Consider the following 20,266-nt stretch of genomic DNA (forward strand, 5'->3'; position numbering starts at 1 on the left):
AAAGAGGTACTGTATCCCTGAAAGGCCTGTTCAAGCACTAAGTGCATTTACAAATCTCTGAGAATGTTTTTTTTTTATACTAAAATTGACCATTATATTCTACTGTGAGAAGTGCTGGCTGCACTATATTGTTTTAAAAATGAGAGAAAACAAATGGAAAAAAAAAAAAACTAAAAAAAAAAAAAAAAACCAAACCACAAAACCCGCAAGCTGTGTGTCCGGATGGTGTTTTTCCCAAAGTAAAACCAGGATATCGCTGGACGTGTGCTCTCAAGTCTCTTTGCTTTGCTGTGTCCCCCCTCTAGAGCCGGGACCCTCCTGACTCCCCCCACCCCGTTCCCCGCAGATTTTTAGGGCACAGAGGAGCACCTATAAATAACCCGCTAACGACACTGAGCCATTAATCTGTCCGGGGCGCCAGCCTCCGCCTCGCACCCGAAGGGCGGCCGGGCGAGGCGGGCGCACGTGGGCCAAATCCCCGAGGATTAGGGCTGCGGCCCCACGTGCTCCCGTGGGATGCTCACCCCTCGCAGCCCCGAGGGATGCTCACCCCTTGCGTTCCCATGGGATGCTCACCCCTCGCAGCCCCGAGGGATGCTCACCCCTCGCGTTCCCGTGGGATGCTCACCCCTGGCAGCCCCGAGGGCCGGGTGATGGGCACCGAGTGGATGGGGATCGGGTACCACATCCCCATCCCGGCACTGGTGGCTACCACCGGTGCAGCGGTGGCATCTCCCCTGCCATCCATCATCTGCGGCATGTTTGCCAGCGAGCTGCCCCCACTGGTGGGAGGGTTCCCGGTGCCGGGGCAGGATGGGGGCTCTCCGGCAGCCCCGCTCTGGCTGGGGGGGGCAGCTCTCCCCTAACCCCGACCACCCCCCTGCTCTGCCCCGGTGGCAGCTTCCCGGCCCGAACAATGAGCCGGGTGCATTAGGATAATAGTCTTAAATCCCAAATAGCTCTGGGTGGAGGGCACGTCTCCCCGGCCCCCGCGTCCCTCGGCGGTGACATATGGCGTGCCCTTATCCCGGCCGGGGAGGGGGCTGAGGGCGGCGGGGGGCTCGGCTGCATGCTCGCACCCCTGCCCGCGGCTGCCTGCGACCCCGGCACGGCTGCCGGGACACGGGTGGGGGGGTGGCTTTATTTTCCACTTACCCACCTGCGGAATTGGAATCATTTTTAAACCTGTTTCTGCCCCGACTTGCCCATGGCCATCGCTGGCTGCGGGACTGGTCCCGGCAGAAACCCACGGCACGGTTGCAGGAGTGCTGCCTGCTCCGGGACTCCGGCAGCGTGGAGCAGCCACGACCCACACCGCAGCCACCAGCCGCAGATGTGCATGGGGGGACACCCCCAAAATACAGCACGGCCATGGCCGTGCCCGGGAACCCACAACAGGAGGCAGAGGGCAGGTCTGCTGGGGCCGAGGGGGGGGGGGGCAAAGCTTTATTATTCTTCTTTTTGGCCCCTGTGCTGCTCCCCCCAGCCCTGCCAGGGATGGGGACGGGGATGGGGACAGGGATGGGGACGGGGACGCAGCCACGCGCTGCAGCCAGGGAGCGCGGCTCCATTTGTCTCGTTTGCTCTCTTGCCATAACGGCGGCACGCGTGGTTCTGCCGATATTTATGGCGTGCCGGGAGGGGACCGCTCCGTCACCGGCAGCGAGCGGCGTGACAGCCGATCCGGGGAACAAAGAGAAATTGGGACAAAAGGAAATTTTCACGGAGGTTAATGTCACTGGGGGGGGGGTGTACGCACACCATTGCCTGCTTGCGCGTTAAAATTAGACCGGCTGGAGGGAAATATTTGCTTAGATCTTTGTCATTTAAAAGATACCACATCAAAAGAAATGTGAGGCTGAAGCATGGCGGTGCTTAAAGTGGCGATGGGGGTGAGTGGGGGGGTCCTGCTGTGCTGGGCACAGGGTGGCAGCACCGGTGACAGCCCCACTGCTGCACGGCATGGCCGGGGCTGCCCCCCACTGTCCCCTGCCCCGGGGCACAGGCTTCCCCCAGGCGTTGGGGGCTACCAAAAGGGGGGGACCCTACTGAGGTCAGGGCAAGGAGCCTTGCTGGGGTCTCGGGTGGCCCCAGGAGAAACTTTGCTCCGTTAGCGGTGCCCCTCGGGGGGCGGGGGGGGGGGATTCATTAGCACTGCCTCCATCGTATTTCCCCACCTCGCCATAAATCAGGGCGAGCGGCTGGGAGCGATGGCGCGATCCATCTTTGCCGGTCTCGGAGTCATTACATTTCATTAGGAGGTGCGCGGGGTTTTTATTATTTAGCAGGTTAATTCTCCCCTCAGCTAGCTCCTTCTTGGCAGGAGGATTTCACCCCGTGCACGGGAAGACTTCAAACGTGTGATGCAAAATAAAGGGGTCCTTCCTCGGCGGGCGCCTGCCTCCACCCAGGAGGGCTGCAGCGCTGGCTGCGGGGGGCGCAGGTGGGTCAGTGGGGACCCGGAATGCGTGTGGACACCGGCTGGAGATGGGGCAAGGACATACACCCCCCTCCCCCGCCCCGAGATGCGTTTTGGCACCCAGGGTGAAACCATCACCACCCATAGTCCCACCTCGCCCCAGCGGCGCACAGCACCTCACCAGCGCTGCGGGAATACACCGGGGGAAACGATGCCGTTCCTGGCCCGCAAATATCTTCCTATTAAAATAATAATAATAATAATAATAATTTCTAAGGCAGGCGTGCATGAGGCTGATATTAAACTTAGCGGCTGCCTTTGCTGTTTGAGAGTGAGGAGAAGAGACAGGCAGTATAAATTGCATGGCTGCAAAAGGACTTAAAAAAACCCATCTCTCATTTTGATTGATATTAGCTTCACAAATTAAGCTTTAGATTTATCTAAAAATAAATTTGCTTCCGCGCTCCGCATTCTGGATGACAAGCGCTTTTCTCTTCCCTTTGTTGGGTTTGTCATCGCTGGCAGGGCGGCGCGGGAGGGGGCCGTGCCCAAGCCGCCCCCCACCCCCACCCCCCCATCCCGCTGCCCCCCGGGGTGTCCCCTGCCTCTGCGGCCGTGCCTGAAGGCAGAGAGTGCAATAGCTCCGCGCTTTGCAGGTCGGGGCGTAAAAGGGCCGAAGGCAAACCCTGCAGCCCCGAAGGTGGCCGAGGCATCCTGTGCCGGGATGTCACCGTGGTGGGTGCAGTGTCCCCACCCCCACCGAGCCATCGCAGGGTCTGGTGTGACGGCACAGGGTGCTGGGACACGGCGACATCCACCCTTCCTACACCCTAACCAGTTTAAACCCCACTCACGCACAGTCTCTCGGCTTTGGGACATGAGAATTTGCACAGGGGGAGTGGGAGGATATCGGTTTATTTCCAGTTTTGCTGGAAAATCCCCTCTCCAGCACCATAGCCAGGGCCGGCTGCGGTGCAGAGCCCGTCTCCGGCACGCCAGGCAGCCGAGCCCCTTGCCGGGGGTCCCCCAGCCTGTGTCCCCGTGTCTGGTGGGGACCGGCCGCCCCGCCGGCCGAAAGCAAAGTTTATCATTTTCCAATAGCGGGCGGCGTGAAAGCAGGAGCCGGCTCAGCTCCTCGTGCCATTATGCGGCGAGCCAAGAGCTGAAACCTCAGCCTCTCCTAAGTAGTGATAATGAAACTTATTCATTCCCTCACCCCGGGGAAATACTTAAACCACAATATGAGAGATATATGTAAATCACATTTAAACGGAGACAGTGCAGTTAAAGCTAACGGCGAGTAATCAAGTTTGAAGATGAAGTGTCCCCTTTCCTGCTATATCATTTGCTCAGCGAGCTAGGCTGCCTCCAGGGGCCTGGCCAGGGTCTCTGCCACCATGTCACTGTGCCACCTTACCATCATGCCGCTGGTGCCCACCCAAACCGGTCCTTCAGACCTACACAATGTCCAGCTGCAAAAGGAAACTGCGCTGCTGCAGGCGGCTGTGAAGGGAGATGAGCAGAAAAGGAGCACCAGTTTAAAGAGTTGGGGTAGGATGGGATGGGATGGGATGGGATGGGATGGGATGGGATGGGATGGGATGGGGTGGGGTGGGGTGGGGTGGGGTGGGGTGGGGTGGGGTGGGGTGGGGGGTGAGCATCCCGCCAAGGCCCGTCCTGTTGCCCATCCCGCCGGGAGCTCATCCTACCCCCGCCGGGCAGCCCCCAGGCCCCAAACTTCAGCCCCATTCCCTGCCCGACAGCAGAGCAGCGGGGCAGGAGCGGGTCAACGGCCTCATCCTGTGGACCCGCATCCCGCCGGCCGGTCCTCACCGGAGGACGGGGCGAGGGGTGCGGAGGGACACTGGGGCGGGCGCCCCGCTCGGCTGCAGCCCCTCGGTTTGCCCCCCAGCAGCTCCCCCCAGCCCCCAGCCCGCCCGGTCCGGGCTCCCCCCCGCCGGCGGGGCCGGTCGGCATTGCGCGGAGTGCGGTGCCCTCCAGTGGAGCAGCAGCCGCGGCGGGATGCAGCCGCGCATCCCCGGCCCTGCGCCGCAGCCCTGTGCTGCACCCCTGCACCGCAACCATGCACTGCACCCGTCCACTGCAACCATGCACCGCAGCCCTGTGCTGCACCTGTACACCGCAGCCATGCACTGCAACCATGTATTGCACCCGTCCACTGCAACCATGTACTGCAACCATGCACTGCAGCCCTGTGCTGCACCTGTACACCACAACCATGCACCACAGCCCCATGCTGCACCTGTGGTGCACCGCAGCCATGCACTGCACCCATCCACTGCAACCATGCACTGCAGCCCTGTACTGCACCTGTGCACCGCAGCCATGCACCGCAGCCGTGTATTGCACCTGTACACTGCAGCCGTGCACTCCAGCCATGTATTGCACCCGTCCACCGCAACCATGCACCGTACCAGGCACCGCACCTGTACACTGCAGCCGTGCACCACAGCCATGCATTGCACCCGTGCACTGCAGCCATGTACTGCACCTGTACGCTGCAACCATGCACCGTACCATGCACCACAGCCATGCACCATAGCCAGGTACTGCACGTGTACACCGCAGCCATGCACTGCAGTTATGTACTGCACGTGTACACTGCAGCCATGCACCGCAGCCGTGCAGCATAGCCGTGCACCATACCCATGTATTGCAGCCATGCAACAGCAGCCAAGCACCACCGCGTGAGCGCAGGGGTGCCGGGGCCAGGATCTCCCGGGCAGAGCAGCCAAGGCTGTGAGGGCAACGCCGGGGGCTGCAGCCAGCCATGACCCCCCCTGCTGCTCAGTGCAGCGCTGCTCCGTGTCCCGTGGGCTGCTGCCTGCTGCATACTGCCACGGTGCCCTGCCAGGCTGGCAGCACGCTCCAGGCAGCACAGGGTACCACGGGAGGGTCCATCTGCAGAGGAGCAGCAGCTCCGGGCGTTGGGTGCCCTCCCGTTGCCAGCACGGCATGGCACGGCACGGCACGGCGCAGGGGGCAGCGCGCTCCTGCCTCCCTCCCAGAGACCTGCCTGCAGCGGTGCTCTGCCAGCCGCAATCAGCCAACGCCAGGAGGATGCGGCGGTGGCAGGTCAGTCTTTATTACTAAATAAATAGTCGTATAAATCTTGTGCAAAAACGTGTGGCAAAAACCATTGGCCTCGGTGGGCGGAGAGGGCTGCGCTCCCCGCACCCTGCCCGCGGCAGAGGTTCCCGGCACGGCACGGCCGACGGCCCTGGCGCGGCAAAGCGAAGCGGCGGCACTGGAGCTCGTCTGTACAAGCTGGAGACCCCCAGCACCGACGGAGCAGGGCCAGGACCCCCTGTCCGGGCTGCACCCCCGCTGGGATGGAAGCTGCACAAATCCCTGAGGAGCAGACGAGCACCATCCAGCCTGGTCCACCGTTCTGCCGGCTGTGCTGGGTCCATGCTGGGGGCCCCGTCACAGTCCGTCGGCTCCCAGCGCTGCCGTGCTAGAGCGGGGAGTTCGAGGCCTGGCCGTGCCGCCGCTCCCGTGCCTCCGTCGTCCCCACGGTCCCCAATGGCACCACTACCTCCTCTGGCTGGCAGCTCTTGTTCAGCTCCACCACGCGCGGCACCACCGTCGACCAGCGATCTGCGGGGACAGCGGGAGTCTGCCGGAGCCGGGAGCTTGTGGCTGCTCCCCCCTTACCGGTCAGCCCCACGCCACCCGGTCCCCAAAGCAAATCTGCTCCTGGGGCTCATCAGGGGCTGCAAGCAGCATCCCGAGGGATGCTCCCAGCCCACAGCACCACACTCGCCTCCCCGCAGCCCCAAGGGATGCTCCCAGCCCCGGGTACCATGCTCACCTCCCCGCAGCCCCAAGGGATGCTCCCAGCCCCGGGTACCATGCTCACCTCCCCGCAGCCCCAAGGGATGCTCCCAGCCCCGGGTACCACGCTCACCTCCCCGCAGCCCCAAGGGATGCTCCCAGCCCCGGGTACCATGCTCACCTCCCCGCAGCCCCAAGGGATGCTCCCAGCCCACAGCACCACGCTCACCTCCCCGCAGCCCCAAGGGATGCTCCCAGCCCCGGGTACCATGCTCACCTCCCCGCAGCCCCAAGGGATGCTCCCAGCCCCGGGTACCACGCTCACCTCCCCGCAGCCCCAAGGGATGCTCCCAGCCCCGGGTACCATGCTCACCTCCCCGCAGCCCCAAGGGATGCTCCCAGCCCACAGCACCACGCTCACCTCCCCGCAGCCCCAAGGGATGCTCCCAGCCCCGGGTACCATGCTCACCTCCCCGCAGCCCCAAGGGATGCTCCCAGCCCCGGGTACCACGCTCACCTCCCCGCAGCCCCAAGGGATGCTCCCAGCCCCGGGTACCACGCTCACCTCCCCGCAGCCCCAAGGGATGCTCCCAGCCCCGGGTACCATGCTCACCTCCCCGCAGCCCCAAGGGATGCTCCCAGCCCACAGCACCACGCTCACCTCCCCGCAGCCCCAAGGGATGCTCCCAGCCCCGGGTACCATGCTCACCTCCCCGCAGCCCCAAGGGATGCTCCCAGCCCCGGGTACCACGCTCACCTCCCCGCAGCCCCAAGGGATGCTCCCAGCCCACAGCACCACACTCGCCTCCCCGCAGCCCCAAGGGATGCTCCCAGCCCCGGGTACCACGCTCACCTCCCCGCAGCCCCAAGGGATGCTCCCAGCCCCGGGTACCACGCTCACCTCCCCGCAGCCCCAGGGGATGCTCCCAGCCCCCGGTACTGTGCTCACCTCTCCGCAGCCGACCCACGGTGTGGGAGAAGCCGTAGTACTGGTACGTATCACTCTTGCCTGGGTCCTCGCTGATGATGCCCAGATTCTGGTTCCAGTGGGACCAGTTGACCTCATCCACCCTGCGGGGAAGGTCAGACCCTGAGGGGCTGCACAGAGCGGCTGGGAGCCAGGGCGGCAGCTCCTGCACCCCCGTGCCATCCCGCCACTGGCAATGCCACCTGGCTCCAGGTTACTACAAACTACCCAGCAAAGGAACACGCAGTGCCGGCACCCCGAAATGCCGCTTGCTGTGGTGGGAGAGGCTCAGCTGCTCCCGGTTCCCGGCTCCCCGGGGCCCCCAAGGGCACCTGCCTTTACCTGAAGCACCAGCGGCGGTCAGGCGTCCCATCGGTGCCCTTCCCCACGGTGACCATCTCCCCCGAGCGGAAAGCTCTCCGCAGGAACACAGGGAAGGAGCGCTCGATGTCCAGGATGGTGGTGGCCCACTGCCGGGGACACCAGGGACCCCTCAGCCACTTGGGGACAGTGGCACGGGGGTCCCTCGCGCAGGTGGTGCTGCTTTGATGGAGCTTGGGGTGCTGCAGTGCAGCTCCCGGGGTGGTACCTGCAGCTTCCAGATGTGCTTGCTCTCCTTGGAGACTTGACCCACGGTCTCACCCATGAGAGCGATGAGCATGTTGAGGAGGAGCACGAAGGTGAGGATGATGTAGGTGACGAGGAGGATGATGAAGACGCCAGGGTACTTGGCACTTTCGAGCATCTCCAGGTCACCCATGCCGATGGTGAGCTTGAAGAGGTCGAGCAGGAAGGTGCTGAAGGTCTGGCTGTCCCGGCAGGAGGGGTAGGTGGGCACCGTGCAGTTGGACTGGTCCTCACCACAGGACTCACTGCTGGGACACGGGTTGAGGAGGGACACCAAAGCTGCGGGAGAAGGGACAGGGACGGTGAGTCCACAGGGGCACTGGCAAAGACGGGGCCCATAACAGGCCCCCCACGTGGCTCCAAGTTGGCCAAGCTCCTCTCCACCACGGGTGGAGGCAGATGGGACGGAGCGGGGGCTCTGCAGCCCCCTGCGTGGCTGTGCCGTGCCGCAGGGCTCGTCCTGCCCCCAAGCCCCAGCTCGCCGGCCAGGCGCCTACCTGATGCGTAGCCAATCATGAAGAGCAAGTAGACCAGGAGGAAGCGGAAAAGGTCTTTGAAGAGGATCTGCAAGTGATGGACAGGGGGGTGAGATGTGCTGGACCGCAGCGCCCAGCCGTGTGCTGGCGCACCGTTGCCGAGCCATGCTGCGGGGACGGCAGGGCTGAGAGCAGGGCATCGGTGAGCCACAAGAAACCCTAAAGCAAGCATGGAGCACCCTCCTTTTGGGCCACACGCCCGTAGGAGGACCAGCCCGGCTGGGGAAGGAGAAGAATCCCTCGACCCCACCAGACCTTCTGGATCATGATGCTGTAGGTCCCCGTCAGCTTGAGCCCCCGGGTGAAGTATAGCGCGTTCATCCAGCCCAGGACCAGTGCAAAGACCATGACAGCCAGGTACGCCTCAATGCCACCCAGGTACAGCCCCGCCGTGACGATCACCAGCACCGAGTAGATGAAGCTGGAGGAGAGCCGGTGTCAGACCCTGCACCGACAGCCACCACCAGCTACTGCCCCTTGCCAGCCCGGGGGTGCTGCGGCTCAGGGAGGCCCCGGGGGGTCCCCACGTACTAGAGCAGCTGGAAGGAGCCATCTATGAAGAAGGAGTTCACGCCTGGGCACTTCTTCATGAACAGATCTTTGATCTGGGGGAGAGAAGGAGAGGTTGGAGGGGCGGTCAGGGGAGCAAGCCCCTGCACGGCAGGGTCCCGGTGTCCAGAGGGGGCACGGCGGCAGGGGCTGATGCCTCGGGACACGGGGGTCACCCTCGAGTCACTCCTTGTACGGAGACCACGAGGGTTGGGCTATCCCACGGGAGGACCCCCCGCCTCACTGCACTGACGTTTGTGAAGAAGAAGAGGATGCCGGTGAGAAGGGTGATGATCTCCCCAGCCAGACGCAGGTAGTCGACGGTGGTGGTGTACGGGTAGGGGGGCTGCGGGGAAAGGACAGAGCTGAGCTGCTCCACCACCCCCGGGCAGGCAGGGCTGCTTGGGGCAGAGACCCAGCAAACCCCCCTGCCAGGAGGCGCTGGCCCACGGGGCTGTGCCACGGTGCCGCAGGACTCACCGGGCCTTCCATGGGGCGGTAGTAGGCGACGAGGGTGAAGATGACCATGGCGCAGAGGTAGGAGACCACGCTGATGTAGAAGGACACGGCCCCGAACTTGCGCCACTTGTCCCGCAGCAGCTCGTTGATGGGCTCCACAGCCAACATCTCATGGCGGTTCTGGTGGGACACAGGCGTCGTCAGCGGGGACCCGGCCCCGTGGACCCCCCAGACCTCCCTGGCCCCCGCGCACCTCAATCTTGCTGTTGTAGACGAGGATCTCCAGCACGGACACCTCCTCCCCGCAGGTGTCCAGCGAGGAGAGGTCGTAGAGGGAGGAGTAGACGGGGCCGTACGCCCAGTCCTTGAACTTCCGTGAGAGGTGCCGGGCGTCCTCGTCCGTGATCTCCCGCCGGATGATGTGCTGGAAGATCTGCCGGAGGGAGGACCGCTCGCCCACGGGCCGACCCGCTGCCGGCCCCCGCCTGCTCGGGGCACCCCGCTCTCCTCCCACCCCACCGCCGGCACGTCCCCTCCTGCGCCCCGGCGGGGGTCAGGGTGCTCGCAGGGCGCAGGGACGCGGTCACAGCGGGCAGCCCCCCGGCATGCTGCAGCTTCTGCGTTTTTAACGACCCCCCTGCCCACACCGCTGCAGCATGAGGGCAAGTGAGGGGAAAGGACGGGATGAGCCGAGGGCCTGCGGTTAATTAGGGAAAGGCTAATTAGCCGGGTTAATAGGCTGCATGTGCATATTTCCAGCATCATCTGCAGAGGGAAGCCACGCTGCTCGCTGCCGGCAGGGACGTGCGCTGAGTGCGACGGGGCTCAGCCCTTGCGGATGGGGACAGCAGGGTGGGCAGACGGATCCCAGCTCGGGGGGGTCACCGTACCCCGATCTTGCCGGTCTTGGCAGCCATCATGAGCGGGGAGAGGCCGTCGTTGTTGAGCAGCGCCTCCAGGTTGGTGTCGGGGAAGAGCTTGGCACACTTGACGAGGAGCAGGTCGTACATCTTGGTGACGAACTTGGTGTTCTCGCGGGTGTTGTCGGCGATGGCGACCAGGGCGTGCAGCACCGTGTTGCCCCGCGAGTCCTGGCGCCGCAGGTCCGCCTGCTTGTGCCCGTTCTCCGTCAGGTAGTGCACGATGTGGGGCTGGTTGGTGCAGGCGGCCAGCGAGAGGGGCAGCTCGCCTGCGGGGACAGCACGTCGCCGGGGTGCCCAACGCCCTTGCCCCACCGCAGGGGCATCCCCGGGGCTCACCGGGTCCCCCCGGGTGACCCCCCGGCTCCCTCCCCGCTCACCGAAGTAGAAGTAGCCACCCTCGTCCTTGGGCTGGAAGAAGCGCCCCCGGGCCTGAGCGTGCACGTCCGCTCCCTTCTCCACCAGCAGCTCCACGTAGTGTTTGCAGCGGCGCTCGATGGCGATGTGCAGCGCTGTCTGACCTGCGCCCCGGGCGCCCGTCAGCCCCCTCCTCACCCCATGACTTCCCCCGTGTCCCCAGCCTTCCCGGGGTACCTACTGCTCCCGTCCCCAAGAGCCTCCCAGCCTCCCCAGGGTCCTCGCTGCTGCGGTCCCCAAGCCCTCCAGCATCCTCCATCCTCCCCAGGGTCCTCGCTGCTGCGGTCCCCAAGCCCTCCAGCATCCTCCAGTCCTCGCTGCTCCGGTCCCCAAGCCCTCCAGCATCCTCCAGTCCTCGCCACTCTGGTCCCCAAGCCCTCCAGCATCCTCCATCCTCCCCAGGGTCACTGCTGCTCCGGTCCCCGAACATCCCGGGAGTCCCCGGTGTCCGGGCAGGGCTGGGGGTGGTCCCACGCCCCCCCCACCTACCTCGGTAGTAGACATCCCTGAAGGGCGAGTTGATGAACTCCCGCATGTTGCCCGTCTTCTCGGCGATGTCAAGGAGAAGGGGGATGGTGTCATTCCTGCCCCCGCTCAGGTTGAGCAGCGCCTTGGGCAGGCAGGTCTTCCCCGTGGAGGGCTCTGGGAGCGGAGGGTGTTGAGGGGGGGCCGGGGTGAACCCCCCAGGCTATGGGGGTGCCTGGCCCCGCACCCCTGCACACCCTGGCCAAATCTCCCGCTCCTCCCGGGCACCGCACGCCGCAGCACCTCGTGCCAGGGCTGTGCATCACCATCCCCACGGGGACACGGGGACCACCGGTGGCCCAGCGCAGCCCCGATGCCACGGGGATCCCAGGGCGAGGCCAGCCCCGGGTGCTCACCTCGAAATTCCTCATCTGTGAGGCGCTTCTTGTGGGTGAGGAGGAAGGAGAGGAGCCCATCCAGGCCAGCCGGGGACCCTCGGGAGACGATGTCGAAGAGGATGGGTCTGTTGAAGATCTTCAGGACGGGGGGCGGGTTGGGAGCCGGCCCCTTCGCGGCCGGCGCCTGCTTCCTGCGGGAAAACCACCAGCGCTGGAGACCGGAGCCGCTGCCTCAGTTTCCCACTGCCACAACGAGCTCAGGGCGGCTCAGCCACCGGCGAAAGGCATGGGGCATCCCCCCCGCCCAAAGTGGGGTCACCCATGGGGCCGGGGCAGCCTCCCCGCCCACAGCGCCCCAGTACTCCCAGCATCCCACCTCCCAGCATCACCCGTGGGGGCCGGTGGGTGCTTTGCCAGCTCCCGCCTGGGTGCTGCAGCATTTTGGGCCCCCAGCCGTGCCCCCCAGCAGGGACAGCCTGTGGGTTCTGCCACGCTCCAGCGCCACGGGTGAAGTCAGACCGGTCGGAGCAGTCGTCGTCGGCAAGACGGGCTGGGGACAACCGGCCGGCTCCGGGCACGGGGAACGGCGGGAGGAGGGCCAGTGGCTGCCCCAGTCAGGGTTCTCCGGGGCTGGGGGCACATGGAGCATCCCAGTCCCCTCCACCCGCCTGCATCCCTGCCCATCCAGGGGACGGAGCTCCCACTGGGACATAGGGACAGCCCACTGCCCCAAACCAGGCTGCACCCCCGGGGTGGGGACAGTGGCTGGGGGCCACGGCAGCCGCCCCAGGTGCCCGGCACAGAGGGGCATTGTGTGCCCGGCTGTGGGCAGTCCCCCCCCCGGCTCTGGTTTCCTGGCGCGGGGAGGGTGGAGGCCCTCCTGAAAAGCCCTTTCATGCCGGGGAGCCAGACGGCCGCACCGGCCAGGGGAGCGGCTGCGCGCACAGAGCCTCTTTCACGGCCACAGCAAGGGGGAAGGGGAGCCACGCTCCCGGCCCCACGGCACCGGGGGGCTGCCGACCCACACCACGGCACCGCACGGCACGGCACAGCCCACCGCTGCCACTGGGACTGGCTGGGACCTGCCCCGTGTGCATGGCACCCCCTTGGCCAAAGCGCCCCAAAGTGCCACTCCGACAGCCACGGGGGGGGTCGTCACTGTCCCCAGCTGCCTGGCACCCCCCATACCCGCGGTGCTGTCCCCCGCGTGCCCCGAGGTGTCCCCCACCCCATCACTCCCCGCCGGCACCGGGGTGCACGGGCATCCCCGTACTCACTCCACGACCCTCCTGCGCCAGCGCTTGTTCTCGCTGGGGTGGTGGCGGTAGGTGCCATAGTCAAAGAGGGAGTCCATGGGGGCTTTCTTGGGCGCGGGGACCACAGCCGACTCGTAGATGGTGGCCTCCAGCAGCTCCATGGGTTTTGGGGCGCCTTTCCGGAAAGCCCCATGGAATTTCATGCGGAGGTTTTGCTTTCCATCCCCAGCGCCGGGGGGGCCGCGGGCCGCCTCGGCGGGGGACGGGGTGTCCTCATTCTCGAACAAGTTGGCCAGCGAGGAGAGCGGGAAGGAGTCGTTCTGGAGGGACCCGTCATCCCCCAGGCCCTCCCCGGCATCGCCGCCAACGGCGCGTGGGGGGTCTTCAGCGTCTGCCATGCTCCCCGGCCGGAGGGATGGGTGCGAGCCGCCTGCCTGGGCGGCTGCAACCCCCAGCTCCTTCCACGAGAGCAGGAGACCTGGAAGAGGAAAACCCGGCGTCATTCCCAAATAACCCATCCCTCCCCATCCTCCCCCACGGGGCACCGGGACCCTCTCTGACCCCAGCAGCATTTGGGGCCAGTGGGACCCCCCACATCTCAGGGTCTCCTGGTCTGCCCCGGCTCTCCTCGCCGCCCACCTACCCGGCCGCGGGGACCCCTCACGTCTGCAGAGGCCCCCACCGGCTGCAGCGCTGCCGGCTTCAAAGCGCAGCCGGAATGGGCGAGGGCGAGCCCAGCCCCACCGCCTCTCCCTGCTGCGGTCGGCTTGGGTGCAGCCCAGGACAGGGCACAGAGCAGACCCTGTGCGCTCCGATGTGCCGCCCAAGGAAAGAAAACATTCCTGAGATACACCCTGCGCCTAGGGAAGCGCCCGGAGGCAGCGGGATGCTGCCACCGCAGCAGGGCTGCGAGCGGGACCGGGGCTGGTCCCCGATGCCCCACCGCTCTCGTGGCCTCGGGGGGCTCGGTGGGACCTGCCCCTGGGTGCCCGCAGCGCCGGCATGGCCACGCTGGGCAGCGGGAGGGGGAGAGACATGGCACAGGGGGGGCACAGCCCGCGGGAGGGCAGGAGCAGCGGTTAGGACAAGAAATTACGGGTTTAGGTTGCTCAGAGGGAGACGGGTTGCCGGGGAGCCACGCAAAGCACCGCACCGTGCCACGGGCACTGCCGTGCTGTGCCGTGCCCACCGGGTCCCTCCGGGCAGGCAGCGGTGGCGGGGGCACGGACAGGCAAGGCAGACAGGTGAGTGACCCCGCGTTGTCCCCCAGCCCCGTTTTCCACGAAAACACACTCGTGACATACATCAGCGCTAAGGCTGGGGCCAGGTCCTGCCTCTGGGGAGCTCAGCCCTCCCTGCGGGTCCCGGGACAGAAAAAGCAGCCGGGAAACGTATCATTTTCTGCTGGGCTGCAGCTTTGTACAACAAGCCATAATGGCAGGCTGGGCCCTCCCGGGGCGGGCAGGCAGCTCGGCCGGATAACGCGCTTCTAATTAGGCAGCGTGTGCCACAGCCGCCCCATGGCAGCCCCGCGGAGAGAGGGGCCGAGGGCTGCGAACGGCCCCAAATCCCTGCGGCAGCGGGGGAGCCTCGGGCAGCGGTGTCCTGCTCCCCGCCGCCCTGGGGGACACGCAGCGGGGACGGTGCAGCCCTGGGAGCCGCGGGGCGAGCCGCAGAGCCGGCAGAGTTTCTCCACCTCGCTGACTTTCCTGCCATCGCCCTCCCGGCAAGAAATTCCACAAGCACCTGCCAAAGCCCGCAGGTCCCACACCCCGACCCCGGGCAAACGCGGGCCCTCGCATGGCCGATTTGTCCTTGGACAAGGGAGAAGAGGGGATTGCCACACACGCCAACCCCTGGGGCTGTGCACGGGGACGGAACGCCTACCTCCTCAGCGGCGCTGGGAATCCCAGCCCTGGGACAAGCATAGCTTTAGGGAAAAGCCCAAACATGGCATGGGCTGTCACATGCGGCTGGAGCCCAGGGCAGAGCCAGGGAGCCACCGCGGCAGGGCACTGTTCCCCCTTGGAAGTGGTTGGGGACTCGGCCGGGCGGCAGGCAGCCCCGGGGATGCTGGCGAGCCGGAGCCCGGGGAGATGTGGGGCAGAAGCGAAGGGACAAGTGGAAAGGGCAGGTGGGGCCGGGAGCCGGCGCTGCCACCAGCGACCGGGGCAGGAAGCTCGCGTCGGAAACGGCGGGTTCGCTGGCCGGTGCCGTCAGCCCGGGCGCTCCCATGAGCACAGCCGCTGCCAGGAAAGGTGTTGTCAATGGGGTTTTATTTGGCTTGTTACTTATTTGGGTTTTTATTTTTCAGACTTTCTCGCCCCACGGAATAAATGAGTCAAGGCGCAGCTCACCGCGTGCTCAGGCTCGCCGGCACGGCCCCGGCTCCTGCATCCAACACAAACTCTTCCGACCGCTCCCCTACATGTGCTCCCACCTCTGCGCAGCTTTCCACCAAGTTACCTCCCAGCCAGACCAGTACCCCCAGTTAGTCCCCCACTCCAGCCCACCACAGGGGCACAGGTACCGGCACCGGGACGTGCAGGGACATGCCCTGGGCAGGCGACGGGGAGAACGCTGCCTTAGTGGGTGGTGCAGATTTTGCCACATTAAATTGTTCCTCAAACTAAAGCACGACGGACTCCGGGTAGGAGTGAATCACTGAAACCACATCGTGTTCACGTTCAGCCCTGGTGGAAACGCTCATCCGGAGCAAACCAGACACCTTCCAAAGCAAACCGCGCCGCCGGGGCCGCGCTCACGTGGGCAGGAGCCACGAACTTGGCGTGGTCCAACGGACGAACTGCAAAGCCGTTGGTGACCCCTTCCCCAAAGCTCCCCGTGGGAACGCACCCAGCCCCTCACCCTCCGAGCCGTGAGCCCCCAAATTGGCCAGACAAGTTGGGACCCCCCTGTGGTGCCACGGGGAGCCCACAGGGCTGCACCCTGCCTTGCCTAGCGCACCCCGCAGCCCTGTCCTCATCCCGGGGGCTCCATCCTGCCCCGGTCCCCGTGTCCTGACCCTGTCTCCATGTCCTGCCCCAGGGGCTCCATCCTGCCCAGGGGCTCCGTGTCCTGCCCTGGTCCCCATGTTCTGCTCGGGGGGGTCCATCCTGCCCCTGTCCCCGTGTCCTTCCCGAGGGCTCCATCCTGTCCTGGTCCCCGTGTCCTGCCCGGGGGGTCCATTCTGTCCCGGACCCCGTGTCCCGCCCCGTTACCTGCATCCCGCCCCGCTCCCCCCCCCGGGTCGTGCCGCCCCCCGTTTTTGCGGGTCCCCGCTCCTCCCCCTCCCCCCCCCCCGGCCCGTACCGCGGCACGTCCCGCGAAGGGTCCCGCGAAGGGTCCCGCAGGCTCCGCCGCCGCCGCCGCGTCGCCGCGGGGCCCGTCCCGGAGAGCGGTCTCTCCCCGCCCCGGCTCCGGGGGCGGGCGGCACCGGGACCCGCCCCCGCCCGCCCCCTCCGGCCCCCCGGCACCGGTCCGGCCCGGAGCAGCCCCGAAACACCCTCCAAAAACAAGCCCTAAAATACCCCCCCTGAAACAGCTACCCCCCCCCGCCCCCCCCCCCCCAGGAACAACCTCAAAGCAGTCCCCCCACCAGGAAGAACAGCCCCCCAAAACACCCTCCCCAAATCAGCCCCTCCCCAGGAACAGCCCCACAACAGCATCTCCAGGAACAGTCCCCCCCGAAACAGCCCCTCCCCAGGAACAGTCCCCCAAACACCCTCCCCAGATCGCCCCCCCCCCAGGAACAGCCCCCTCAAAACAACCTCCCCAAAACAGCCCCCCCCCCCCCAGGAACAGCCTTGCTACACCCTCCCCAGGATCAGTCCCCCAAAACACCCTCCCAAAACCACCCTCCCCAAAAAAGAGTCCCCCCAGAACAACCTCCCTTGAAACAGCCCCCCCAAGGAACAGTTCCAAAAAACTCTCCCCAGAACATATCCCCCCCCCCCCCCCCCGCCAGGAAAAGGCTCCCAAATCTCCCTCCCCAAAACAGCTCCCCTGTCAAAAAACAAGCCACAAAACACCTTCCCCGAAACAGCCCCGCAAAGGCACAACCCCTCAAAACACCCTCCCTGAAACAGCCTGTCCAGGGAACAATCCCAAAACACCCTCCCCAAAACAGCCTCCCCCGCCCGCCCCCCCCCCCCCGGGACATTCCCAAAACAAGCCCCAAAACACCCTCCCCAGAACAAGCCCCAAAACAGCCGCCCAGGCCGAGGTTACCGTGAGTTTTTATTAAGTTTTGCTTCCCTGCCCCGCCGGCGCGGGGCTCGGCGGCACCGTAAGGCGGTGGGTTAATAAGGCAACTCGTGCTCCCACAAAAACGGCGTCGGGACAGTCCCCCGGCATCAGCCGTCCCGGCGGAGGGGTCTCGCTCCCACGCAGGCGCTGGAGGAGTTGGGGGTCACCCGGGAAAGTCATCGGCTCCTCTGCCGTGGGCACTGCCGGCATCATTCGGGAAGTTTCCCACCCGGCGCAGCCGAGGGTGCAGCGGTGCAGTCCGAGCGTCAGGGCAGAGCCAAGGCAGCGCTGGCAGGACGCTGCCGCCGGCCACGCTTCATTCCCCGTACCGCGGCAGCCATAGACCTGGTGGTTAGGACTAGAAACACTTGTTTTTCCTCTTTAGGACAAAAGCTTGGGAAATCCTGTGATGACACGGAGTACAATTGTTTTATTGCCGTATTCTCAATAGAAAATTAATTTTTGTTTGTTTGTTTTTTTAGAAAAAAAAGGTTATTCACTGCAGATCCAGACGAGAATCAAAGTCGCTTGACAGCCGGGAGCAGCCCCAGCTGCCTCAGTGATTAAGACACAGGTAGCACCCGTCACACCTTATTTAAGCCCCGTTAGTCCCCGCGTGAGCCTCAGGCTTTGTAGCTCAGCTCGGCGTTCATCTTTGTGTACATCTCATAAATCGCATCCAGGATGGGGGTGACCCTCGAGAGAAACTGATGTATCTTCTCGATGCTTTCCTCCTCTTTGACTTCTTTCCCTTTCTCTAACGCCTTCAGCAAATCCGATTTGTACGGAAGAGCGTAGACCGAACCCTATAAAACAGGGGAAGAAGCTGTAAGGCTCCCACAAACCCAAAGTCCTCCCCATCCCACATGCGGAACCCCGTTTTGGGTTGTTCCCGTGTGTCTCCGAGTGCCTCCAGGCACTCGGAGGCGCACGGGAACAACCAGCTGGACCCTGGAGAAACAGGGATGCGCAGAGAGAATCCACTGGAAATACTGCTCGAAATAGATCGGCAGCTTCCCATATTTCCAAGCCCTTATTCCACATCAATTCTCGGGGCAACTGACAGAGCAACTGGACTTAAAGAAAGGCCGCGTTCCTCCGCGGAGGTGCGAACGCTTACCATGAAGAGCTTCTGCAGCATCCAGCCGTGGTATTTCTTCAGGGCGATCTCGTAAGCCTTCATGGCGTTCACTCGGATGAGGTTGGGATGCTCTTCATCCCGTTCGCCGTCGGAGATGCTCTGCAGCAACACCAGCATGAACTTCAGGCCCCTGGGAGAAGACGCGGAGATGGTGGGGCAGAGAAGGGGACGCTGCTTCTCAGCCTCCAGCAAGGCACCCCCTGAGCCTGGCACATCCAGGACCCCCCAAAACCCACAGCCCCCTCGCAGCGCTGATGCCTGTGTTCGACAGGCGCCCCACGTGCCAGGACACAGCCCGGAGCAGCCCCCGATGCCGCGAGTCACCTTTTCAACCACATCAGCGCCAGCGTCGCACCCGTCTTGGGCCAGGCCGAGCCGTGCATCTCCTTCTCCGCCTCCAGGATGTTCTGCAGCGTTTTGAACTTGGCGGGGTTGGAGTCGTAAACCGCCCGGATTTTCTAAGAGAGCAGAGAAGGGGCTTTGGCTCCCGGGAGCTGCCAGGCGGAGCGGCAGCAGGCTGGTGCTCCCGGCTGCGGCGTGGGGAAACGCGGTGGCTGCCACGAGCACCGCGGCTGCGAAACGCCGCTTTCACCAGGGAGCCCCGTTAATAAACACGTGCGACCGAGACGACCCGCCGCTGCACCTGAAAGCCCCCATGGGAAGAAAAGCCCTTTTAAACGCCTCCGGGTTTTGCCTCTCCAATTCCACAGCATCGCTGCCCGGGGGTTCACCCCCCCAGAGCCCTCCTGCGCCCTTTCCTACCTTAATATTTCCAGTCAGGTCTGCTTTGACTGGCGAGTAGACGATGGGAGTCCCCAGGCAATCTGTGGAAACGCGGAGGGAGGACGATTAGTCATTAGGGGATGGCAGGAGACACCGCGAAGTCCCGAGTTGTAACCAAGAGGTTTCACCTTCACCGCAGGCAGGGCACCGAGCCACCGGCCAGCAAAGGGCTCTGCGGGCTTCGCACACGGCCGTGGGCAGCGGCTGCCGGCGCTGGGGGACAGCCCTGCCTCCCGTCCCGGCTCCACCAGTGACCCTCTGACCGGCCCCGATGCCACGGTCCGGAGCAGCACGATGGGCACCGGACGCTCTCTGCCCCGTGCCCAGGCAGGCAGCGCCGTGTCCTGCCCGGCCGAGCCCCGCCACCGCGCCGGCACACAATAGGCGACATTGTGGAGGGCAGCGGACGGCGAAGGCCGTCGTGGCACGAGGGCGGCCGTACCGACACGCACCCACGGCCCCCGCAGTCCCGGCCCCGGCTCGGGGGGGGGGGGATCCACGGGCCGGCCCCGAGCAATGCCCCCGGCCGGGGCGTAGCGGGGGAAGGCGGCCGGGCCCCGCTGAGGCGTCGGCGGCTCCCCGGGGACGGCGGGCGGGACGTTTCCCAACGGGGCTGCTCGGCAGGTTTGACGGGACCATGATGCAACCCCGGCCCCGCCAAGCTGCTTCCCCGGGAGGTGGGGGGGGGCATCAGGCACCGGGGACGAGGAGCAGCCGGGCCCGGGGCCGAGCACCGACCCAGAACCGGGGGAGCCCCAGGAGAGAGCATACAGGACGGGGGGGGAGGGGGGCACCCGGGACTGGGGAGGGGCTACCCGTACCGGCGGGGCCCGAGGGCTCTCCGCCCGCAGACGGCCGCGGCTGGGCGCAGTGGCGAGGCCGGTACCGGGCCGGGCCCTGCCGCAGCTCCCGCCCCCGCAGACAACCGGCCCGGGCTCACCGAAGAAAGGCGGCAGGTGCGCCACGGCCTCCAGGAAGGGCAACGTCTCGACCTGCTTGTCGGCCGGCAGCGGCTTGAACTCGTGCTCCAGCAGCAGCGCCATGGCCCGGCCCGGCCCGCTCCGCTCCGGCACCGACACCGGCCCCGACCCGGCAGCGCGCTGCCACCGCGCCCCGCCCCCGCCGCTCCCACCAATAGCCGCGCACCGCCCACCTCCCGTCCGCCAATCGGGGCGCGGGGGCGGAGCGGAGGGGGCGGGGCTGGACTCCCCTCAGAGCCCCCTCAGTCCCGGGGCCGGTGGTCCCTCCGGGCCGGTAGTGTCGGCTGTGGCCGATCTGTCCCC

General features: G+C 65.6%; 2 protein-coding genes across 2 annotated transcripts; both read right to left on the reverse strand.

Moving 5' to 3' along the window:
• Window positions 1-5,550: 5,550 nt before the first annotated feature.
• On the reverse strand, window positions 5,551-13,209 carry TRPV4 (transient receptor potential cation channel subfamily V member 4; the record flags this gene model as incomplete). Its single annotated transcript, XM_082491553.1, has 15 exons — window positions 5,551-6,040; window positions 7,167-7,288; window positions 7,527-7,654; window positions 7,774-8,090; window positions 8,309-8,375; window positions 8,603-8,768; window positions 8,879-8,952; window positions 9,150-9,242; window positions 9,377-9,535; window positions 9,609-9,788; window positions 10,246-10,544; window positions 10,656-10,796; window positions 11,182-11,334; window positions 11,574-11,746; window positions 12,833-13,209. 15 exons carry the CDS (start codon window positions 13,207-13,209, stop codon window positions 5,898-5,900), a joined length of 2,592 nt encoding a protein of 863 aa, XP_082347679.1. The 3' UTR covers window positions 5,551-5,897.
• Window positions 13,210-17,048: 3,839 nt separating this feature from the next.
• Window positions 17,049-20,026, reverse strand: GLTP (glycolipid transfer protein; the record flags this gene model as incomplete). The annotated part of the gene is made up of 5 exons (XM_082491587.1): window positions 17,049-17,865; window positions 18,180-18,330; window positions 18,525-18,658; window positions 18,963-19,024; window positions 19,924-20,026. The coding sequence occupies 5 exons, from the start codon at window positions 20,024-20,026 to the stop codon at window positions 17,683-17,685; spliced, it is 633 nt and encodes a 210-aa protein (XP_082347713.1). The 3' UTR covers window positions 17,049-17,682.
• Window positions 20,027-20,266: the final 240 nt, after the last annotated feature.

The sequence above is a fragment of the Vanellus vanellus genome (genome assembly GCF_965231255.1).
Source record: "Vanellus vanellus genome assembly, chromosome: 16".
Lineage (NCBI taxonomy): Eukaryota > Metazoa > Chordata > Aves > Charadriiformes > Charadriidae > Vanellus > Vanellus vanellus.